This window comes from Aptenodytes patagonicus, chromosome 7 (genome assembly GCF_965638725.1).
Source record: "Aptenodytes patagonicus chromosome 7, bAptPat1.pri.cur, whole genome shotgun sequence".
In the NCBI taxonomy this organism is placed as follows: Eukaryota; Metazoa; Chordata; class Aves; order Sphenisciformes; family Spheniscidae; genus Aptenodytes; species Aptenodytes patagonicus.
In genome coordinates, this window is record NC_134955.1 from 63,944,871 (window position 1) to 63,965,186 (window position 20,316).

Genomic DNA, 20,316 nt, shown 5'->3' on the forward strand with positions numbered 1-20,316 from the left:
AAGCCTGTTGCTTTTTCACCTTTATTCAAAGGCTCCTTGCATTCAAAAAGCAAACATTCACAGACTCCTAGGACACTCCTTCGATACCTACAGGACTCCAGAAACCCTTACATGAATCAAAATTCATTAGAGTAGGTTCTCAAGAGAAAAAAATGTGCTCTTGGAAGGCTCAAGGGAAGGAGTACTTCTTACTCAGGCAGAAGTGATACTGGCCCAGCTCTCAACCACAATCTCTACTTGCAACCTTAAAAAAAAAATCACCAACGGCAGTAGGGGCACACAATACTTGAAATCACAAGCAAAATATTTAATGATATGAAAAAAGTTGCCAAATAACATTAAATAGAAACGTTCTTTCTTACAAAAAGGAAGGCATGGTTTAAACATCAGCCTTGAAAAAAATCTTTTAAGCGAGGTTTTATAGCTCTTCAGAAGTGAAACTGCACATGCACTGAAATTCTGTACTTCATATACTGGAATTTACAGTTTTCAGTCAGATTTGAGAGCTACAACGTACCAAATCATCTACAAGTCAGCAGCATGTGATGGAAGTTTCAGGGCAGTAAGAAACCACTCTGTGGTGCAATGATTTAGGACTTACTTTGTTATCTGCCATACCCCACTATCAGAAACCTCAGGCTCTCCAGCAGGATGGGACTTGTTTGCACATCAGCTCCCACAGCTCACAAACTGGCACTTCAACCCCAGCTTAGCTCTATGCCCAGCAAAGCTAAGCAACCTGCATCCTATTTCTGCCACTTCTGTGATGGTTGTAGTAGTTACTAGTAGAAGGATGAAGCAGAATTGCCTTAAACTATCACAGCTTGCCACAACTGGTATTTGTCAGCTCTCAGGGGTTCTGGCAGCCAGTTCAGTTTCACATCATTCCAAGCAAGCAGATTCAATACCGCTTACAAAAGACTGCACAAATCTGCTCTTACAATGATGCATACAACTCTAACCACAAATAAACACAAGAACTTACACAGGATCCTAAACTTGCAAGTAGACCTGTCCCATTTCTTCAACAGCCGGTGTAAAAATAACACCCATTTCCCCTTGACCTACTGCGTTGGATGCCTGAACTTTTACAAGGAAACAATCAACTCCTCTTGCTACCACAGAGGCTACTCAGGCTTCATGACAAAGTTAAGGGAACATTTTGGACTGTTCTCTTGGATTTAGGAATCAAAAACATTAACTTGGGGTAGAAAGTTTAGGTTAGGGTTGCTACTGTTATCTCCATTACTACCAAAAAAAATTTGTTCTTGGAAAAGCCAAGTTTACTGTATTCTGGTGATCAAATATACATATTGAGTGTTCTAGCACTGTGAGCATTTCCTAACCATAGCAGTCCAACGAGCAAGTTCCCCTTTTTATTTGAGGGGAACAGATAGTACACAGAGATCAAAGCTCCTAAGGATTTTGAAAAGAAAAAAAAGAAAAAATATTATTCTCATTTGATAAAGGTATAGTTTTGGATAACATGAAGCAAATCTGTTCAGTCCTATGCACACAGAAAAATAGAATAGGATTGCAAAACAGTATGAAGTATATGCAGTTCTTACACATGTGAAATCTACTTCAGATCTACTTCCATCCATGTTTTTGAACAGAATTTTTTCCATTTTAAAGTAGACTTGTTGAAAGTAGCAACATACACAGAAAATACTAGAAAGATGAGTACTCAAAAAAAGATACTCAAGCATGCAGACTTACTTGCATTCCCCAGGTGTACTGCAACCCCCATGGAGCAAATTACATCCTTGTTTACATACAGCTGTAAATAGAAAAAGGTTTAGGCATCAGTCTGGTCAGCTAGGTATCCATTAGTACAGCAGCAATCTGGAACTGTTCAGCTAGGGCTTCCATCATTTAGCCTATTTGTTGCTTGTGCAAAGCAGACTGTCTTTTGCCATGTTCCAATAGTTGTTGCTTCCAGCTAGCTATTTCACAAAACACAATCCCATTACAACTGTTTATGAAAAATAACTTAATGTAACTCCTTGAAGAAGTTGCTACCAAATAGGTTTGCAGCAAGAGTGTCAACACTGAAACATACATCAAATACAGTTATTTTTTAAACCTGGTATTAGACTGGTATTATGCTGGAAATCCCAAGCTTCAAAAGATACACATGACCTTGAGCCCTAAAAATGGTCTCCCCTCTCATTAACAGGCTTTTTACTGAAAAGGAACAGTAAACAAAAACAAGAAGCCCTCAACAGAAAGAAGAGTATGTCAAGTAATTTTAGCACTAATTACTCAGACTGAAGGCAAAACGCAAAGACATTTGATTGAGTGATACATTAAAAAGGATGACTACACCTGAATTTCTGTTCACATTAAGAGCTATCAAAAAGCTTTCAGCTTTGCATACATTACACTTAAAACTATTTTCGCAAATGAAAAAGTTTTATGAGGGCATTTTTACAGGATTAAAGCCTACAGTATTACTGGTATCACTGTTCAATAAAATCTTACATTAACAGATGTAATACATCATTTTGCTTTGAAGTAACACCACCATTGAATAAAGTCAATTAGTAGAACAATGTTTCACTATTTAGAATCCTAAGTTTGTTGTGTAGCCCCCATAGCACACACCACAAGCAGCACTGTATCCTGCCCTGGGCTCCACTCTTCACAGAGGATGTTTTTTCAAAGATTTGTATTCAAAGGACAAAGTCTGTATGTGTTAAAATTAATATGCTACAGCACCAACGCTACAGAATTACCTACTGCAGTTTATACCTATTACATATACATTAGAGCTAATCTAAAATGAAGCAAACAATACTACCTTGTTTACATTCTTCTCCCATCCAACCTTCCATGCAGGCTTTGTTTCCATTTTGATCACACGTGTAGTGACCAACAAAATCATCTCGAGGGCCACAAAATTTATTGCACAGAGCACTGTAGTAATTTTCATCACACTTCACTCTTATTTGTACTTCAAAATGGGCAACAGGACCATTAAATTGTAGTGTCTTCCATCGATCTTCTGGGTTGATCATGCCAGCATGTGCCACTCGTTCTATCAACAAGTCTTCACCTTTTTAAAAAAAGGTAAATTCAACAGGTGGTAAGTTTAATAGCACACTAGAGTATACAATTTCAAATCAAAAGTATTCAACTGGTTAAGAGAAAACCTAGTAAAGAAAATGTTAAGATGATAAAGATCTACTGTATAACTGAATTTTCCTTTGCCTTGCAAAGTTCATTACAGGAAGGCCAATTTAAAAAAGTGTCCCAAAGGAAATATTAAAAAACCCTGGAACATAATCCATAGGAAATAGCTTATTTTTCAAGGCAGCCAAACATACCACACCCACACGGTGACAACCAGCAGCTTTATCTTGATCTGAGGCTCTTTCTGCCTCCTTTTTGTTCTTATAAAATTGCAAAATCTGCACAACCTAGTAGCTGAGATATTAGAGTTCTCTGGTGCAAGTTTAATTTTAAAAATAAAGCAAAACACATACCCAGTTTGCTGCAAAATTACTAAGCAATAGTAAATGCTCTGGTAGCCTTGCATTATGTACTTAAACTAGCTTTTTTCCATTTTATCATTCTCTCTACAGGCAAAACATCTTTAACAAGCATTTCATAGAACACTCTGCAGCTAGTATTTGACATTTTAAGAAGAAATATACAAGTGAACTCAGGATTGTCAAGGGGCCATTCTCAACTCTGTATCCTGCTTATCCTTATCCTCAGTGGAACTACTGATGATTATGCTCACTGTTGCAATACACTCTATAAGCATCCTGCCTTACCCTCACAGAAAGCAGCAGCACTGCTACTGCCAGGCTTCATTAACTGAGACCAAATGCACACAAAACATTAGTTGTCACATGGGACAAGAGGATTCTAGGGTATAAGATTATGGAACTGCCAACACAAAGCATTTCCATTTTTATGAATATCCATTTTGTATTTATCCATTTTATTCTTGGTATAGAAGCTTCAGTACTAGGAGATGAGACACAATTAGTCAGTACAATGAAATAATGCAATTGCTTCAGTAAATGTTAAGAATAAGCAAAGCGCAGCAAGGGTAAGGGTAGACAGTGAGTAACCCCAGCGATAAGCATTTTCAAATGTTTTCACTATTCAAATCTGGTAACATCCTACTGCAAGAGTTTTTCTAGGTGACTCTGCAAGCTGCAGCTGGAACTCCAAGCACTATTTAAGGACAAGAAAAAGGTACAGAAGATCCACTTGTATACATTAATTTCATACCCATTTATGAAACAGCTATAGTATTGCCAGCTCAGAGTTTCACCTACTTTCTAGAACTCATTAACCTAATCGGTTTAGAAAATAAAACCAAAGGAGTGACTGTTTCTCACCTAGGAAGTTATTGACAACATAGGGGTATCCTGTGCGTCTGTTACCAAAGCTGCACTTCCCCCTCAGCATGTAAATGGACTCAAGTGACAATTTTCAGTCACTCCAACATTAAATAAAAAGGAGAGCTACATAAGTAATGGGCTCTGCAATGCATTTTGTTATCTTAACATCTTTTTTCAAGCTTGCTTCTACCACAAAAATCTTTCCTTTTAAAATTAAGGAATATTGAACTAAAAAAAAAAGCTGTTTTAATTAAGCATTGAAAGGTTCTCCAATTATTAAGAACTCAAAGTATCTCTCTGCTTTAATATTTTAACATTAAAAGTGGTATTGCCATGTATAGGCTACAATTCATGCTTGCCTGGACTAGTCTGCATAAAACATTTTATGGCTAGACAAGACACACTGAAGTCTATTCCCTGTTCTTTAACTCTCAAATTCCTATACGTGAACTCCTCCGTCATCCAGCAGCACGTGGTCAGTGTAAGAGTGGATAAGAAACCTGCAAGCTAGAAAACGCTGCCTGCATTTTATTTTTGACTGAACAGGATATCTATCATACCACCAGTCACCATTAAAAGCTTCATGATTAGATTCAACATCCTTTCATAATCTTTCGTCTCTAATGACTATTGATCTGAAAACCTTGATGAAAAACCATAAAGGAAAAATGCTGAATCATTGGATGGCCAAGATATTTGAACAAATAGCAAATATGCATTATAGAGCTATTTTCCAGCTATAAGCAACAGAGGCTCATTAAAAATGGCTGCAACAGCCACTGCTATAAAAGCGTTTCCTCAAAGTGCATCAGATGGACTGAAGAACAGGTCCTGGGATAAAAGGAGTGGCTTATATAATTAAAGTCTTATCAAGCATCTTCAGGCTAATGCAGATTCAGACACAGTTAAACAACTGGAACAAGCATTACAGCTATTGCAAATACACCTATGCAGAACAGTCCTCTTAATACCTGGGGTCAAGAACAGGGGAAATAACCCAATAGTACCTTTTTTTTTTTGAACTTCTTCACAAACTCCTCTGAAAAAGAATGTATTCTGAGTCTTAAGAGCTTTTCCTCTAGCTTATATCAATAAAAGTAGGGCTTAACAGCCTAAATAAGCAAGCCAAATAATTTGAAGCCTGAACCACAAAAGGCATCAGGAAATCGGCTCTGAGTCAATTAGTTTCTAATACTAAATTCTTAAGTACTAAAGTATGAGAATTCTGCTTTACTTCAAATTTAAAACTGATCACAAATAGAAGGTGCATCTTCCAAAGAGATCTGTAATCGCAGGGAGGAACATGTTTGTCAAGGTTCCTCCTTCCTCCCCCACAATGCCAAAGTGTTTCTGAAGATATTCAGTCTCTCACATTTAACTGTTTTGATGAGACAAGTTTGCTCCCTGCATCTGGTTTACCATTACAATTCACATTAGGAACTCACACGCGTTACTTTTAGCCCTCAGTAAAGGCAGTGAGCTGCATAACTGAATCTCTGGTTATTGGCCAAAAAAGCAGCAACACTACTCTAACCCCCACACACCTCAGAAGCAATAGGGCTTCTTCATTACTAGGAAGTTTTCTACAAGTCTCCCTAGAAAAGCAGACAGTGGCATAGATGTTTGCATAAAAGGAGATGATAGCTAAAAGGTGGTTCTTCAATTAAGCATCTTTTTGGATTTTTGGAAGAGGAATCCTTATCCAAAGAGTATTTAACTGTAACTGTGCAATCAGGAGCCATGACTACACTTAAATAAGAGCACTGCTCACCAACACACTAACTTTTAGCAGCGGTCAGACATTCCCAACAAGCCACTCACAGGGCAATACAAACGGTGATGCTGGTAGCTGTTTGCAAGAAAACACACACAGTAGCATAAGAACTTCATGCCCAAAGGAACAGGAGGTTCCCTTCTCAGGAAGTACCTCCTCTTCAGCCTTTTTCAAGCAACCATGTCAAAAAGCCATTAGGACAGATCAGTCTCCTACAGACTAACAGGAAAGAGGAAGGCAACCACTGCATCCCCGCAGTAGACATGTAGTCAAATAGAAAGTTACTTCACACATGAAGATGCCAGCTTGCTTCATAATGGCAGTGCTGGGTTAGGCATTGCCAAGACCTCTGCTATGCAACTGTAAGTTTGCCAAGTCAAATGACGTACCTGGAAAGTAGCACGAACTGCTATGACAGATGACACAGAACAGGCCCTTTACAGTGACTTTGTATCTAACGCAGTTTCCTCTCCCCCTCCTTCACCCTCACAAAGCAAACAAGTGGTAACGCTATACTGCCACAAGCTTTCCCTCTGAGCCAGCCCTGCTGTGCTGAGGAGGGAAAAAGTGCAGAAGTACTTCAGGAATCGGGGTTTGAAAGCCCCTCTTAGGGTCCGTAGTTTGAGGGAAACACTTGCTCTGGCAGACTTGTTCTTGAGATGGTACTTCACAGATCTGCTCTGAGCACCCTTGCCTTGCTTTCAATGGGTGCAAGAATACAGCATGCTAGACAATAGAGGGAGGGAAGAATGACAACTGTTCTAAAACCTTCAAGTTGTTCACTGGAAACCTCTCTTTCCAAGTTCTTGGTTTGTTTGGGGTTTTTTTGTTGGGGTTTTGGGGTTTTTTTGGGGTTTTGGTGTTTGTTTTTTTTTTATAAATACCTACTTAAAAGTCCAAGCAGGAACACAGGACCTGCATTTAACTGTCAGCCTTACTCATCCCCATTAAAGGAAAGCAAAACCTGACTTTGAAACTAATTAATCAGCTTATAAACAGACTCTGGCAATTACTTTGATTAATCTTTCTTACAGTAGCAACAGAAGACACATGTAACCTGATCCAGAGAGATCAGCTCAATGTTCAAGATATGACAGGGAGTTCAGCTTTCCACAGCTATGCTCTTCACCCCTCCAGGATGCAGATACTGTTTGTCTTTTCTCTGGAGGAGTTGCCATATTCCCTTTCTTATTCTCTTACATATGATTTTTTACTGATCTGTCCCTGTTTGGCAGTTCAGCAGTCCTTGCAGAAATACAAGGGAAGTGTCTTTGCATCTTGACAGATTCACAAGGCAAAACCTACTGGAGGACTCTCTGCCAAGACCACTCAAAAAAAAAAGAAAAAAGAAAGTCTTCAGCATTAAGGAATTCTTCCTAAAAATCTAATATGCAAGTCTAAATTGCAGCATGGCAAAGCAACAGGTCTCTATCATGAAACCAGTAAACAGACTACAGAAACATTTAACTAAAACAAGTGTTTAGCTAGTCTTCTGCCAAGTTATAGGCCAAGAAAGCCTTCCTAAATTCACACGACAAGCCAGCCTTCTGAGTTTCAAATGCAATACAGCTTAACAGCACCTCTCTGGCAGCCTATATTAAAGGGAAGTTCACCTTCCATTAGCAATTCCTCACAAGAGCTAAACTGCAATCTGACACTTAATATAGACTCCTGTAATTCACTGAAACTGTTAAAATAAGGAGATGGCCCACTGGGCCTCCAAAAGACACTATATATCCTGTTGTCCTGAAATTCAGGAAAAAAAATTACATCAATGCAAGTAAAAAGATTTGTTAGAGCATGTTAAAAACTAAAAGGCATAAGAAAGACGTAACACAAGCCTAAACTGATTGTCCCCTTATCAAGTGTATTTTAAAAAACCTGGATTTTAAAGCTACAGATTTGCAAGAAGATTCTGCAGATTCTAAGGCATAAACATAGCAAGTTAGAAGAGCATTATTTATTAAGTAGCTTATTAAAAAACAAAATTCAGCACTTAAATGCATACAGATCTGTTTTTGCAGACAGGCTCTTCATGTTCACCTCCATCTACACCATCTCATGAGTTGATCTGCCATCTAGAACTAGGGCATGAATATTCCAATATTCGCTGTACTAGCTGCCCCTAGGTAGATTATTCCCAAGCTGGAAACTATTTGAAGGAATTAACTTCATGTAGTACTTTTTGAACAAAGCATTCAAGAGGACGCCTCCAATCTGTCGCTATGTAGGATATCTAAACTTATTCAAGATTCAGGGTTACTCTGCTTAGCACCCAAGATCTCATTTTGAATACATTGTCCAGCTTTGGGAAGTGCCATTCAAGAAGGCTGTGGACCAACTGAAGGGTTGCAGCAACATGAATTACTTAGAAACACAGAATTGTTTAGGTTGGAAAAGACCTTTAAGATCATCCAGCCATTAACCTAGCCCTGCCAAGTCAACCATATCCCTAAGCACCACATCTACATGTCTTTTAAATACCTCCAGGGATGGGGACTCAACCACTATCCCTGGGCAGCCTGTTCCAATGCTTGACAACCCTTTCAGTGAAGAATTTTTTCCTAATATCCAATCTAAACCACCCCTGGAGCAACTTGAGGCCATTTCCTCTCGTCCTATCGCTTGTTACTTGGGAGAAGAAACCGACCCCCACCTCGCTAAAACCTCCTTTCAGGGAGTTGTAGAGAGCGATGAGGTCTCCCCTCAGCCTCCTTTTCTCCAGGCTGAACAACCCCAGCTCCCTCAGCTGCTCCTCACAAGACTTGTGCTCTAGACCCTTCACCAGCTTTGCTGCCCTTCTTTAGACACGCTCCAGCACCTCAACATCCTTCTTGTAGTGAGGGGTCCAAAACTGAACACAGTATTCGAGGTGCAGCCTCACCAGTGCCAAGTACAGGGGCACGATCACTTCCCTACTCCTGCTGGCCACACTATTTCTGATACAGGCCAGGATGCCATTGGCCTTCTTGGCCACCTGGGCACACTGCCGGCTCATGTTCAGCCGGCTGTCGACCAGCACCCCCAGGTCCTTTTCCACCAGGCAGCTTTCCAGCCACTCTTCCCCAAGCCTGTAGCGCTGCATGGGGTTGTTGTGACCCAAGTGCAGGACGCGGCACTTGGCCTTGTTGAACCTCATACAGTTGGCCTTGGCCCATCGATCCAGCCTGTCCAGGTCCCTCTGCAGAGCCTTCCTACCCTTGAGCAGATCAACACTCCCGCCCAACTTGGTGTCGTCTGCAAACTTACTGAGGGTGCACTCGATCCCCTCGTCCAGATCATTGATAAAGATATTAAACAGAACTGGCCCCAGTACTGAGCCCTGGGGAACACCGCTTGTGACCGGCCACCAACTGGATTTAACTCCATTCACCACAACTCTTTGGGCCCAGCCATCCATTACCAGAGATCTAAAGAAAACATACCTATTAGAAAAGGTTGAAGGAGCTATTAAACAACAAGACAAGAGAAGCTTAATTTTAGCAGAGGGAAGGCTCAGGAACAAACTACAAACTCATCATTACTTTGTCTGTCATTGGAGACAGAGTATGTTATGAATATCTCTAAATTAGGAAAGTCTGTCAGGAAAATGCAAGTGGGACTGATCCCAATCTTCAAGGAAAAGGACCTTGAAACTCTAACATAGTCTTAATATCAATTGAGCTTTGCTGATTTTTTTTATGCTTGATGCATCTTGATAAGGATGGTCAGTAAAGCAGCACAGAATGGAACCTATAATTAGAAACTGATGATTATTCGGGACATACACTTTTGCTATCTTAATGTCCACACACTTATCTTCCTCTATATTGATCCCAGCCAAGATTAAATAGTCCATCGTTAACCACAATTGAAGTTTGAAGTTCACTTGACACTTGTAGCCAAAAGTGTTGATTATTTTAAGACAGGTTTGTAAACCATTACCAAAGAGTAGGTTCAAGCTGGAGTCCTACTTTAGCAACAATATGGCAACCAGCATCTTCATATGATTTTGAAGTACTTATACAATAATCTTGCTTTTCCTTCAGATCAACAGCCCTGCTCTGATACTGAGCATTAGCATTTAGACCAGAAATGCAAGGTAACTTTCAGCACTTGAGGAGAAACAAACAGAGAAGGAATCATACCATGATTTAGAACACTTCCATCAAAAACATCAACCATGTTTTCTTTATGGGGAGCAAGAATGTTTATTTGTTTACCTGATCACGAGAAGTATTGCACAACATGGTTAGGGGTAAACTGAGAAGAATTTAAAGTGCAACACAGACAATTTTCCTTTTTTTAAGAGGGCCTACCACGATTTTTTTTTTTTTTAAACATTTTTAAAGCTAATTATTAAGAGCCATGTATTACAACCTTCAATTACTATTGACCATTCTTTTTCCTATCAGTAATAAATTTTCACAGTTCCTAACCCAGTATTCACTGCTTGGATTTGTACATGCCCTTTACTTAGATAGCAGGCTTGCATTCAGACCAATTTGGAGGGATGGCTAATTGCAGCAGCATACCATTTCCCCCCTCCCCAATCTGTGTACATACAGCACAGAGTTAAGTGGAAACTGCACGTTTTACATAAATACTCACCAGCTTTTGTATCATTATCCCAATCCCATGCTTCTATTATTAATGTGAACGATCTCTGAAAAGAAACAAGACACCAGTTAGTAATAAAAAAACCTACCATTGCACACCAGACACAAACAGTGATTTGGAATAAGCAGATATTGCTGCTACAAGAAAGCCAACTGAAAGCAGTTAAAAATTTCACTTCTCTGCTGTCATGTGAAAGCCTTTGAAGGCATCTCCTCAAAAGCATGAAATGTAACAGCATTAAAAATTGTGGGGCAAAGCATGCTAACAGCAAAACAAAAACATTCCCCCACACACACCAAGGACTGAATTATTATTATTATTCTCCTCCCACTGCATCTAATTCTTGGCTTTGCTTAGCCACAGAAATCCTCTTCAGAAGTAGCCCTAAAACGTTTGAATGAAGTGAGGGGTTCCGAACGTTGGGAAACAGCTAGGATATTTAAGACTTAAGCAACTGAAGACCAAAAAAAGAAATAAAGTCAGAGCCATCCTTTAGGAAGCACGTGAAAGATCAGTCTATATAATAGATCTTTGCCGTTTTCTAGAAAAATGTATCTAAAGAAGAAACACACAAAAATCCACCCTGCATCTATCAAGAATTCAGAGTTCTTTCCCATGAAAGGGGTAGTGTGAAAAATGGACCTGCAAAAGACACGGCAGAAACATAAATTGTTAAAGGAAGCACACTTGGGGTGGTATACTTCCCCTGAGGAAAGAGGAAAAGCATGATTTCAGACAGTTTTAAAATGATTTAGAAAAAACATGAAGGCTTTACTTCACTAAAGCGAGGCTTCAGGCATTTTTCTTGGTTTTATGACCAAATACGTAGGATAGATGTTGATATTCAAATACTAAAGTTATTTAGGAAAAAGTTACCTTACACATACATGTAGCGTTTACCTGTTTCGAGTTTAACAAGAGTAGCTATCAAACCCTTCAGCTTTGACAGTTTCCAACTTGTCCAAGTTAACATTGAGATTCTCACATACATTTAAAACCAAGGAAAAAACCTCCAAGAACAGAAAACATTATTCCACCACTATCCTAAAACCCTCACATACACATCTTTGTGCTTAGAGGCAAGCCACACCAAAAACTGAAGCTCGTTAAATACAGCAGAACCAAGCCTTAATGTGCACAGAATTCACATGAACCTGGGGACATTCAGCCAAGAAATTAAGAGCACCATCTTAGGAAGAGGATTATGTAAAAATTCAGCTATCTTTCATAGGGTGCTTAGGACTATTTTACTGCTACATCAAGAGATAGAAGCTATCTCAAAGTAAAAATGTCTAAAGTGCTTTGTATGCCCTTCGCCTCCCCACCAAGAAGGGCTGATCATAACACTGAAATCTCCCTATTTTAGAACAACAGCAGCAGCAACAACAACAAGAAAGATCAGTGCAGCACCCTAAGCAGAAGGGCTTTGCCTGAGGTCCTTCATGACTACAGCAAGGAATCAGTCTATTCAGAAATGCACTAAACTGAGCATGTATTTTTCTATTGCTTAGTTACATTAACATATAAACCACAAGCTATGCCTTTGAAAAATGTTTCTTCTGTACTTTCAGCCTTCAGACATACACTAGGGAAGACCTTCCATCATTGAAACAGATAAAGGTTTAGTGGTAAATAGATTACACTCAAGGAAGGAGGGAAAAACGAAGCTCAGCAGTGACTACAATGGACAGAGGCGTACTTGGGCTCAAACTGTTTTTGGAAAAGAACAACTGATGGAGATCAGCTGAGAAGTTAAGGCCTCTACTTCTGAGGTATGACAATAAAGCACAACTCCACAAATTTTTTTTGAAAACAAGTGTTAGTGAAGCATTTCAGTAGCTTCACCCTCCAACTCCCTGCTCTCCCCTGCCCCCCAATCTCAGCATTTAGGGAAGCAGGACAGGATCCTACTGCATTCTGAAAACACTACCTGCTGCCCCTCTCCTAAACTGCTACCTAAAAAATAAATGTGAAGTGAATAGTATCAGAAAATAAGTACTATACAGTATTACCCTAACATTATCTTCTGGCAATTACAAGTCTCCTTATTTTGGGTCAAAATTAAAAGTGTTAACCTAGGCACAATTCTGCAAATCAGTGCATGATCCAAAGCTCTGTTATCCACTTCCTCTGCTTTTAACAACTGATCTTCTAACATATCTCTGTTTTCCTGTGTTCCATTGATTTGTATTAGAAGTACAAAATAGCACTCAAGTGCTTCCAGATGTCCACTTACTCATCTTGTGTAAGTGCTGGTCTTTCCTACTGCAAATTGGCTGTTGCATCTGACTGCCCACACAGGCTAAGGCAGAAAAAAATTTAAGCTGGACTTGCTGTCTTAGGAAACAGATCAGGCAACTATGCCTTCCCATCATTCCACTTGAAAGCAGATTTGTATCTTTGCCTAGGATGCTAGGGAATTTTTGTGGGTAAAGAGAGCTCCACGCAATGCACTGTTCCAGCATGCATGCTGGAAGGTATGAATGGGCATAAAGAGGCATTCTACCAATTTTAAGATGCTTAAAATAAGGAGTCCCACAGCTCTGGTGGCAAATCTGACCATCTAAGCTGGCATAGACTCTGGAGTTGAAAATATTCCTCTACTACCTTATAGAAATTTAATAGTACATTACAAGCAACTATGACTGGTGCATAGCTCTTCTTCCAAGATGTGGAACAACTGAACTTCTGGCCAAATAACTGACCTCTGCAGCCCGCACAGCTCGTGCTGCCTCCTGGTGGCAGGCAGGGCAAGGACGTGTCTCTGCAAGCCCCAGGTTGCACAGGCTGGTTTCAAGCATTTGCTTTTACCTTCCTCCCACTGGTGGCCATCAAGAACTATAAGCCCACCTATAAAAAGCTTAAAGAGCATACACAACAAGGACGAGACCCACCCCACACTATTAAATCCTTTCACTTACTGGCATCCCATAGCCTCAGTTTCCCCATGTCTACTTCTGGGCTAACAGGCAAGCACTTGGCCATTTACACCTGAGCCAGCATACAGAGTGTAACATTTTAGGAAAGCTTGTAGTCACGCTTGTAGGAGATTAGAGATGTTATTCAAATGTCAGTAAACGGTATTGATAGACAAATGCATATTTACTGGAAAAATCAGTTTCAGCTGGGACAGTTCTTTGTTGTGCAACTTCCTGCTTTCTACTGACAGTTACACAGTCACCCTTCAAAAACCCCTAAGAGACATAGTAAGAATGTAATCAGAAGAGAAACTTATTTTTGTGGCTAGTCTACCTCTAGAGAAGGCAGTTAAGGTTACCAGCCCAACCTGTCATCTCTTCCTCACCTACAGCTAGTCAGTAACTTTAAAGAGGAATTCCTCTCTGCGATAGTGTGATGGAACCTCATGTTACAATTACTACACCTCAAACCAGGAAACGGATCCTTAATCTACTGGTTCAAAAAACCCCCTCTCCCCCCCCAAGTATCAAGTCTTGCACTAGATCTGCTTAAATTCTTCTGAATTTTGCACTTCACTTTAAAACAACAGCTGAAAACTTACAAAGAAGCATTCGTGTTACCAAATATGTTCATGATATGCTGCACTAAGAGCTTTCCAGTTATCACTCAACTATCAGAAACATTTGTTTGACTATCAAAAACATTTATTAGTGGAAATTTTAATATCCATACTCTCACCCACACTGTAACCCTGCCCAATAACCAGAGTAAGAGCTATAAGCTGGATAACACTAATGGATATAGATTTTGAAGAGTACTTTTAGCTTACATAATGGACATACTCATTTTATAAAAGCTCTACCATTGGCTTGCATTAGTCCCGTCTGTACTCTTCAACAGAAAGTCTAACAGACTGCCCAGCACATCTTCTGCTAACAGCAGCTGCAAGTAACTCTTCTGTAGCACAGATACTTACACCAGACAACATCTTCCTTAAATTGTGCTTTCAAAAAATGATTACAGAACTTGCATTAATTTAGCTCTTGTCCAGAATCTAAGGTCTACCCATACTGCAAATCTTTAAACCCCTCACATCATCCAGCGGTACTGGTTCTTTGATATATCTTCAATAAGAACAGGCTAGCTTAAAAGCTATTTAAGGTAAGAAGTTCTCCACAGAGATTATTGATATAGATATAAGTGCGTGCAAGTTCCCACATAAATTTAACAGAAAACTCTGTATAGTTTTCTAACAAGTATCCTAAGAATGCCCCAAATTAATGAGTTTTATGCATAATACACAAACACCACCACACCTGCTTCTTTTCTAACTTGTGCAGAACTCTTGTTGTAGGCTGATATGACTAGCACCTCACAACAGCAGGACATGCACATTCCAGTCTGTTCCCATACATAAGAAAAGCTTTGTAAAGTAGTATCTGTTGTTCATTTCAACTAGTACTAGCAAAATATTTAGAAAATATTTTAAAAGTGACCATGGCACAGATTGGAGGGGGAGGGGACGGGGGTGAACATACAGCACTGAAAATACACTTGTTTCTACTGACTCTGGTGTCTAGGTTTATCTTCCTGAAAGAATTAAACACAAGACAGCATTTGTGCTCATCAAATCAGAAAACAGATGTTAAAGGCTTGAGTCAGAAGAGGAGCATCAGCACACTTCTGCAGAAGAGCACAGCTTTATGAAAGAACCATTTCGTAGGAGTTAACTAAATAGATGTGCCAAGCAGTTTGGAAAGATACAAATTAAGCCTGTTTATCCTGGTGATGCTGCTTCAGTTGTGTTTTCCTCAGGATTGGTGTTGACAAAAGCAACTTCAAAGCATTATTCCACTGTTTACACTAAACAAAACACTCCCCATACTATCCCAGCGACCTCTTTTCTGGGGAAGGGGGAAACAAGACCTGTAATATTGGTTTGGCATTGTCTTTTCATGAACTATTACCATTACCTTGACATTTGCAAATCAACATTCAAAAGGATTGGGTTTTTTTTTTTTTTTTTTTTTTGCAAACCAGACATGTCAGACTTCTCATCCCAAGAAAGATGATCAATCTGCTGACAGCATTTTCAATCAGGTATAGAACTTATATTCTCCAACTCAAAGTCTGAAAAACGCAAAAAGCTAAAGGTTGAGCTGAAATTAATACTTGGCGTTTTCTGCATCAATAACAAGCTATTGTGTATTAAAATACTTTTATTCTAACAAAGAACTATCAATTTCATTTGAATAAAAGGTCTGACTGGAGTTTCTACAGGGAAAAACCTCGGAAGAAATCAGGAATCAGCTATGAAGTAGAAAAAAGTGTGGCTCCCAAACAAATCCAGAGCCCACGTTACCTTCTTGTTCCACAGTCACACAGTAAATGCAGGGTCTCATCACCAGTAAGTACCATTTCCTTTCAAACCTCAATCAAGGATAGGCAACATTTGTATTTGAATATTTCAACCGTAAAGACAGGTCAAACAACAGCAGCATAGCACTATTCTTACTACTAGTCTAATTTTTGTAACTTCTGGAATAAGTCATCACCAACACTTCTTGCAACCAAGTCCATTAAGTCTTGATCAGCATGGTCAACTCTCAGATTTGCTTTCCTAAGAAACTTTTAGACATGTAAGGCAAGCACAGGTCTGGGGGCTTCCCCTCCTTTTTTTTTTTTTTCCCCCCCAGCACCTCTCCCCCTCCCCCAAACTGCCTGTTTGCCATGGAAAAAGCTGACTTAGAGGCAAGCATATTCCATTTCCTTCCCCAGGAGCTCTGCAGCTAGGCAAGTTCTTACAACTTCCTCATGAATAAGCCAGAAGTGCAAAGGGAGTAAGGAAGAAATGAATAAAGATTCTGAGAAGGTCCAGGACTCATCTTCAACACAGGTTTAAGGGCAGACAGATGGAACAAGCCTGCAGGTTGATCTTTTAGAAGCAGACATTATAAAGACATAATGGAGACATTTACTGAAGGAGTAAGCGTTCCCCATTTTGGGGGTGGGGGGGGAAGGGGGCTGTTTTTTGAAACTTGAAGGATATTTCAGCCACACTCACATGCAAGAACTTGTCTGCTGAATGCAGAGGCCATTCCACCACACAAAATCATAAAGATGCCCATCCTCTAAACCCTCATTTTTCATTTGAGAAGTAAGCACCACCAGCATAGCAAGTCCTAAACAAAAGCCTTCCCTTTGGAAACGAGGGCTAAACAATCTCATTTTGTTAGGAGTGCTGTGGAAGGCCAGGTTAGAGTACTGCAAACAGCAGCAGCAGATAGCAGAAAGCAGTTGAGCAAGTTGAAGCCTTCTATTTGAGAGCAATTACTGCAGTTATACTCCTCTTGGCCCAATCACAAAAGCAGGACTGTGTTTACAAACTTTGGAGCCCTACTGTTGTGTGAGAGGAACTCTTTATGAATTAGCCCCACCTGACAATCTTTAGGAAGTCTGCAAAACCGGGGGGAGAGGGGGTTATTTTTTGCCATGGTTAACAGGCAACAGGCTGATATCTCCACCTACGTGAATTTGAACACTTCATTCCACCCCTCCCCCAAACTAAGCAAAGTCAAAACTGAAGGGGTGTGTATGTGTGTACACATATGGGGGTGGCAGGGGGAAATCTAGATGTCTAGACTATTAAGACTCATTTCATTGCAAAAGGAGCACAAATAAAAACAACAGGTGAATAAGTTAGAGTCAGTATTGGAGTTAATATATCAAATTTAACACCCAGGTAGAGACTCACCTCCAGTTAAAGAAAGTTACCCAGCAACTAGGTGGAAGAATCCTACCAACAACCAGCTGCATGCATCCAAAAGATAGAACAACTTCAAGGAGGAACTCAAAGGGGTATTACAACATCTGTATGGCAGTGCCCAGTGCTTTGTGAAACCGGAGCATAGTATGCTTCTCTCCAAGGTGATCAAACTACTATATCATGACATACCTTACCAGGTGATATATCTGTAGGAAGATCTTCAAGTGAGTGTTTGAAGATACTCTGATCCTGCTGCAATGGCAGAATGCAACAGGAGTTTCTCAACATGAGGAGGTCTTGATATATCATGGGACAGCAAACATTTTAGCCGTGGAGTTCTAAAAGTCATCTGAATTCACATATTAGCTTTAGCTATGCCTGTAGAAGTGACCCATTTTCAGGTAGCTCTCAAAAGGCCAAAATGCCATGTCTCTGACTAGAGCTCCTCATGGGAGAATATTAACCTCGGACCACATACAGAGCAAAGAGAAAGCTCTCTGGAGATCCATCTACATACGAGAAGCTATACCATCGGAAGAAAGACTCCACAAGCTTCTCATAACTTAACACCCTAGACAGAAACTCACAGCAAATCTCAGCCGATTCAACCTTGTGACAAATGGTGTCTTAGAGAAAAAGTATTTGTTCCCCACACCTCAGTACTGGCCCTGACCTTTGATAGCACCCTCTGTCAGACAGCTACTGCAGACAGAGCAGCAGCATCCTTGAATAAATGGGAAGCATGCACCTTACTAACATTTTTCACAGTGCCAGAAGCAAGTCATTAGCTTCTTTAGAAAAACTGCAGGAGGTCTGACCCAGCAGTAGTCATATCAGGACTTATCTGAAGAAAAGCTGATCTGCTAGCTACTCTCATCTCACAGGGCACTAAAGGTTCTAGAAGAGCCCGTCCCTATTTTAAAGCAGTGCCTTTCACCACTACATGCATAGCAGCAACGCTAGTCCTGTGGAATAGAAGTAATTCCTGCCTCTGCTTTTTATGGCTATCTGCTATTCATCCCCACCCTACTCCACCCCCCCTCCCCTGATTCCAACATATACACATCTCTGCTGTACTCAGGGAGATTAAGTTCCAACTCTGAAGTCAAAGCTGTCAACTGTGGTCACTTAAATTTGAACAAACACCATAGGATTGGCTTCCAAATCATTATTTTCCTTATACTTCCAGAACTAAACAACAACAACAAAAAGGCATCATTGAGAACTTAGCTACTCAGGTACAAAGGTTCCTGTGATAACTTGCCTTTGCTGAGATTTTCCAGCAAGAAAGGAGAAGAACATCAATATTTAATACCAATCCAAGCTATCAGCTACCACATTTACAAGTTTTGTTGAAACACTTCTATTTTACTGCAAATTCCTTCTGCCTATGCCACCTCTCAGCACCTCCTGTGTACCACAAGTCTCAGCAAAAGTATTGGTTTATAAAACTAATCAATACATCACGAGTGACAGATTAATTTTTTTTTTGCCAACCAGCTGAGCAAGCATTACGCTCAATAAATAAATTTATTTATTTATAAATAAATAAACAATAAATTTAAACTTAGGTGAATGATCAGTAACTACAATTTTATTCTAGTGACTAGAATAGTGGCATTCTAGGAGGTCTTGAAACCAGTTCTTAGACTAACATATAAACAATTTAATCTTACCAATGATTTCTTTCTCTTTCCACAGTAACTTTAAGAATTCTTTGTATCAATTGTCATAACAGGAGTACAGTATTTCAAATGTTGCCATTTAAGCTTCCAACCTTGCTGAATGTAAACACATTTTCGGAGAACCTCATATAATCCTGAGTTAATGACACTTGTGACTTTGTTCTTCTGTGCAAATTTGTATTGATAAGCAAGATTTCACAAAATACATCTTGTGACTTGTTAATTCCATAAACAGCTACTCCTTCAATCCACCAAAGCCAGCTTGTTTCTAGGTAAGCGAGTTCCCTTCACAAGCTGAACACAAGTTCTTTGATCAAGAGATCTGCTTCCCACTCTCATCCATGTCTTGACTACTTAATATTCAGAAGTCAGTTGGAAAGTGCACCCTGGCTAGAAGGGGAGGCTAGAGAACAGGGGGGGGGAACAAGGAAAAAGACATTCAGTGTTATGCCACTGTGTGATTCTATAACTGAAGTTGGAGGGAAGCAGTGTGGTTCTCTCTCCTGTTCTCCCTCTCCCAAGAGATGGGATGAATAGCATCCCCCAAGAGGGGGATGTTAGAAATCAAAGGTCCAGAGAAAGGCAACAAGGAACAAAGAACCAAATTATTTCCATGAGAGGAATGAAAGAGCTGGTCAAAACTCCTCAGCCTGGAAGAGAGACAACTGGAGTATGTGAGAGAAGTCTACAAAGCTACAAAAGGCCCTGGGGATGGTTAGACATAGGCAATAGATCATCCATTTTCTTGTTCTTGACAAGAACTAAAGGGCATCAAATTAAGCTAACAGGAGCCATGGTCAGAAGAAAAGAAATAAGAGAAGATGGCACTTAATGCAAAGCTTAGCAAAATGTTACACAGGTTGCCTAAGGGCAAAGTGGTTTTAAGAGCTTTGTGGGTCCAAGGACAGACAGACTGGCACAAATACTTGAGACACCAATCACAACTAGTTCAGGAAGTTCCCAGGTTGAAAACAAAGCTTGGGAGAATGAAATTTTCCATATTCTTGCCCTTAGACTTCCATGAACATTTGTTTACGTTCCCTGAACTCTGATTTCAGTATGGGTGCTGTTCTGAAGCAAGTATTCCACTTTTTCTGATGGCTGACATTAAAACTAAGAGACACTGTAGAATCTTGCATGCCTGCCCAAGCCATTAGTATCTATCCCAGGGTAATCGAAATCGTGACCAAGGAATGTTAGAGGGGAAAAAAG

General features: G+C 39.9%; 1 protein-coding gene across 1 annotated transcript in view; it reads right to left on the reverse strand.

Annotated features, from left to right (window-relative positions):
- The window catches only part of JAG2 (jagged canonical Notch ligand 2), a 72,907-nt gene that overhangs the window by 35,674 nt on the left and 16,917 nt on the right, over positions 1 to 20,316 (reverse strand). Inside the window, exons 3-5 of the mRNA XM_076345593.1 lie at positions 10,726 to 10,780; positions 2,804 to 3,058; positions 1,720 to 1,780 (exon numbers count right to left, since the gene is read on the reverse strand). Coding sequence (XP_076201708.1) covers positions 1,720 to 1,780; positions 2,804 to 3,058; positions 10,726 to 10,780 — 371 coding nt within the window. The remainder of the gene's footprint in view (positions 1 to 1,719; positions 1,781 to 2,803; positions 3,059 to 10,725; positions 10,781 to 20,316) is intronic.